Source organism: Rhinoderma darwinii, chromosome 1, assembly GCF_050947455.1.
Source record: "Rhinoderma darwinii isolate aRhiDar2 chromosome 1, aRhiDar2.hap1, whole genome shotgun sequence".
NCBI classification, from domain to species: domain Eukaryota; kingdom Metazoa; phylum Chordata; class Amphibia; order Anura; family Rhinodermatidae; genus Rhinoderma; species Rhinoderma darwinii.
This window is the reverse complement of record NC_134687.1, coordinates 370,603,008-370,607,814: the sequence shown is the minus strand read 5'-3', so window position 1 is coordinate 370,607,814 and position 4,807 is coordinate 370,603,008. Positions and strand designations below refer to the sequence as shown.

At 42.4% G+C, this 4,807-nt stretch overlaps 1 protein-coding gene across 1 annotated transcript; it reads right to left on the bottom strand.

Moving 5' to 3' along the window:
- LOC142754428 (D(4) dopamine receptor-like) lies at nt 1-3,621 on the bottom strand. The gene is made up of 2 exons (XM_075860379.1): nt 2,664-3,621; nt 1-296 (listed from the first exon to the last, which is right to left on the bottom strand). Exons 1-2 carry the CDS (start codon nt 3,619-3,621, stop codon nt 1-3), a joined length of 1,254 nt encoding a protein of 417 aa, XP_075716494.1.
- Between the last annotated feature and the right edge of the window lie 1,186 nt (nt 3,622-4,807).

Sequence of the window (4,807 nt, the reverse complement as noted above, 5' to 3'; positions counted from 1 at the left end):
TTAGAAAACAGAGTCCGTTGCTTGGGGAAGAAGCATACAAGTTGATGACATGCTACATGACCTTTCTTGTAAAGCTGCCATCGCATTTTTTTTTGTGACCCGAATAGTGGACTTCCTTTTACCACTTTTCCAGCAGCACCATCTCCACGGACACAGTTTACGGCTAAGTTGACGGAATTTATGGCGAAAACTCCTGTTGATCCAGAAGTAAACAAAGCAGTTGAGGAAGCCATTTCCACTTGGAAGCCACAAGGAAACAAATTCCACCCACTCAGGGACTCTTTCTTTTTTAATAGCTGAAAAAAAAATAAAAAAACGTTTAAAGAATACTTGCAGGAAAAAAAATCTACAAAACTTTAAAATGTATTTCCAATTAGATGTAAAATGCCCTTCCTGCCTATTCGTGATCACGTTCAAAGCTGCAGTTTAAGGGCTCATGCACATGGCAGAGCAGTGGGCACACAGCCCGTACAACATTGCAGAGCCTGTACAGCAAAGGTGTGCTGCCTTATAGCACCCGATTGAATTCCTAACAAAATTTGTTGGATTTGTAAAGAATCTCCCAAAAAATGCCTCCATATAAAATCATAATACAGTCGTGTGCATAAACCCTAAGGCTAGGTTCACACTTGCAGATTGTGCTCTGATAAAGTGGTGAGAACCCACTTTGTCACCAAGGGAGTTGACATAGGGCTAAACCAGGGAGCGGAGTCTAAGGGAACCTCTTGTATGCATCCTTACACCCCTATACAGGTATCTAAACTTCGCTGCAGGGAAACCCTAGTTTGCTACCCCCAGATTAGTCTCTAATGGAGACTGCCAACGTAACAGGTGAAGTGCAGTTGTAGCAGGTGGCAAGATTTATAATGGGTAACTTAGAAAGAGGTCAGGACAGATGGTAGACAAGTACGGTCAAAAGTACAGGCAGAGGTCAAAACAGGAATTCAATAGATGAAATAGCAAGGGTACACTAGGAGAACAGGTTACATTAGGAAGAACCAAATTGCTCCAGCAAAGAGAATGAAAGGAAGGACCCCGTAGACCCAGGAAAGGCTGAGTGGAAAAAGAGGGCATCTGCAGCTTGGAAGGCTGCCAGAAGAGTAGCAGCTCCAGTCATGGCACCGGGAGCAGATAAGTACAGAGCGGCAGCTATTACATTACCAGTCCCCCTATGCTTTCCGTCACATTTCTTTCCCCAAGTTTACGACCTGTAGTCGCTTAGCTCTTGCCAGACAAGCAAGCACATTTGTCCCACATTGACAGACCGGACTTCCAATGCATGGTGCGTGTGCAAATCCTTTTTTACATGGTGAGAATGATCTTACCATGTTGACAAGCAGGGATGCCGGAGGTGTGGCTCTGCTATGAACCAATCAGTGAGCAGATCTTCCTGTAAACTCGCACAGACTGCAGTTCAGTGGGGAACTGTGGGATTTGAAGTCTAAGGCAGGTGAACTAACAATTAATATTGGAGTACTGGGGACATATGGGAGGGGGACAAACAAGGTATACTTTATTACACAACTCAAGACATTGGGAGAGAAGTTGGAAATATCTTCTGTAACCGGAATACCCCTTTAAGAAAAATCGCAATTTTTATACGCTGTGAATGGAACCTGTAGGGGAAGCAAACCGTCCTGACGGTTTTGTATCTAGGAGCCATATGCACTCACACTAAATGCTTCCTGCGTGAGGCATTGTATTCTCCCCTAAAACAGTGCCACAATTTTTTTTTTTTTCATGGATTCCTTTTAATTACTATGTCTATGGGCGCTGTATTACAGAATCCTACAATAAAGATCCATAATATAGCCGTGTGCATGAGGCCTAGTTTGGTTAAATGGCCTTGGAGTGAATCAAGTTATATAAAAGGCACATTACTCAGCAAGTTTAGATACAGAGCCCAGGAGAGAAGACTATATAGGGCAAATAAGTGCGGTTCATCCTGATACATGGTAGAAAAACAAACGTTAAAATAACTTTTTTTTTTTTTACTCACTTTATAGGGCTACTAAACTTTCAAAAAACTTCTGACATGCCACTATGACATGTCAGAAGTCTTGATCGGTGGGGATCTAAGCACTGAGACCCCCACCGATCGCTAAAACAAAGCGGCAGAAGCACTCGGGTGAGCAATGAGCTGCTTGGTTCCTGGTCGGCAAGCAATTTGTGTATGGGCTCAATAGAAAGTCTATAAGTTTGCTAGTTTGTCGGCTGATCGCTTGACTCTTACACGGACCGATGATCAGGAATAAGTGTGCCGTTCCCCTGATCATCTTCCCATGTAAAAGGTCCTTTACTGGCACCATTGATTAAAACATCAATTGAGGTTGGAGATACTTGGTTCTAAGAAATTGAATTATATGTATTTCTTACAGCCATGCATGGGTCAGGTAATGTGGAAAGACCGTTAATTACTGGAATAGAAAATTTCACTAGAGTCATTCTGATTACCGGACTCTTGATTTGTGGCAGGTATATACAACTTCCATTATGTATACTAGGTACACTACAGTTTTCATGACAAATACAGGTGATCATCTGTATACTTGATGACAAGACTATACTATAATATAGAACCACCAAAATTAAAAACCCAGCCAAAGACGGACCTATAGTGAACATTGGAGAATGAATAAATGGAACTATATTATATGTCTTACCATTATACAGGATAGTAATCATGCATGGCGCCCAACATGCGTAGAATACACAGACTACTGGAACCAGGACCTTGGATGCAGCATCTCCTTTACGTGGTCCTTTTTCACCCACTTCCTTGGCTTTACAGAGACTGTTATCTATTCCAGACATTCTAGTTGAAGGCACATTTTCACTCACTGTGGGAATTCCCAGTGTCTGATTTCTGCCAGCTAAGCACACACTCATCCGTCGGCTCTGCTTTCTTGCCACCAGCCACAATCGAAGGTTGGCAAATGTGACTATAGCTGAGCAAGGAAAAAAGATGACTGTTGTGAGGAGTAGAGAGTAAATCATATTACTGGCATAGTCTGGGTTACAGATAAGGGAGGCCCGGGAAAAATAGACATGTATTACTCTCCCACCAGGGATGGATATGGGAGACAAGAAGATTGGTGGCAACAACCAAGCTGCAGCAATTAATAACTTGACCCGGCGGCGACTCATTACCCTGTTGTAATGTAGAGGAAAGAAGACTGCCACATAGCGTTCCAGGCTAATCGTTGCCAAGGAGTAGATTGACGAGGCAAATACAGAAGAATTGAGGAAAGCCACTATGTGACAATATGACCCAAGGGTAGAATTGAGGTCATCTTCATCACCAGGTTCTAGAACAAGGCTGCCATACAGATTGAGTGGGACCACAATTAATGCCAATGTGACATCTGTGCCGGTCAAGGAGATTAGAATATAGCGGCTATTACTGGACCAGCCAGAAACAGATGAAGCAATGACTAACATAACAAAAAAGTTCCCCAAGATGATTAGAAAGCCTAGTGCTGTGATGATTCCTATTTTCAGAGCATGGTTACTATCGGTGCGCCACCACCTTTCTACCATGAGCTCCCCTGTATCCATCTCCATGATGCTTGCATTCCAGGTTGATAGGTTTGTCACGGCTCCGAGCAATATTGACCGCATAATTGCAGCAGAAACAGGCAGTCTGGTGCTAGGAGTTCAGGAGATGGATTCACACCCTATAAAAAAGGAAATGTATAAATAGCAGTCAAGTGAAGTACCAGAGAAAAACGCTAGATAGTGGGTATTAACTAAAAGAAATGGCGCAGCTGTATGGGTCTTGTTTTTTGCCGGAAATACTGCAGTTTTATGGGAACCATCTTGGGATCCAAATATATTAGCATTCATTTTACAACCATTTTTATATTGGCATAGGTTTATATGCCAGTAGGTTTACAATGTGCCATTATTGACATAGGCTGTTCGACATGCCCTAAGATTTATTTTTATTATGTCCTGGTAAGTATTGACCAAGGAGGTTAAATAGTCAGGATCGTATTCTTCTACGATTCCGGCCATTAGGCCATGTTCACTTGTGGCCTACTTGTTGAATATTTGGAATGACATATGCTCTATTTTGCCACCGATTTATACCACAGTATATAAAATATTTATTTAGCTACATTTTGTAAGGAGCCGTAATAGGGCTTTCATAGAGGTGCAAGATCTCTGTACCGTACCTCTTTATGCCTCCAATTTTATACAAGTGCATACAGAGAATTTTTCTCGGGTCTCTAGGTGCCAATATCTGCACTGCGTACTTGAATTAGTCTGTACGGGAATGCACAAAGGCTTTAAAGTGTAACTAAACGTTTAGAAAGTCTATGAGCCCGTACTCCGATACATCGGCTTTCCGGAAACAAAGAGGCTGATCGCTCACACGAGCGCTTCTGTTGCGTTGTTTTAGCAATTAGTGGGGGCCTCAGTGCTCGGACCCCCACCAGTCAAAACTTCTGACATGTTACTACGACATGTCAGAAATTTGGTGAACGTTTAGTTACCCTTCAAGCCATGAGCCATTGTGGCGGGAAGTGGACGTCAATTACAACTACCCGCCCACAGTTTATCAACAGCAGGAGGGCGATTTTACAATTCTCATTATTATATAACAAATAGATGATGCAGATTTTCAACTGTAATGGTAGGAACACAGCGTGAACACCGCGGATTTTCCGCAATGGATTTCATTGCAGAATACACAGCGCAATACAGTAGCAGCAGTGTGGGTGAAATTTTAACAAATCTCATCCACACAGTATAAAAAAAATCAGCTGAAAAAAGGTCATAAATTGAACTGCGGTGCGGTATT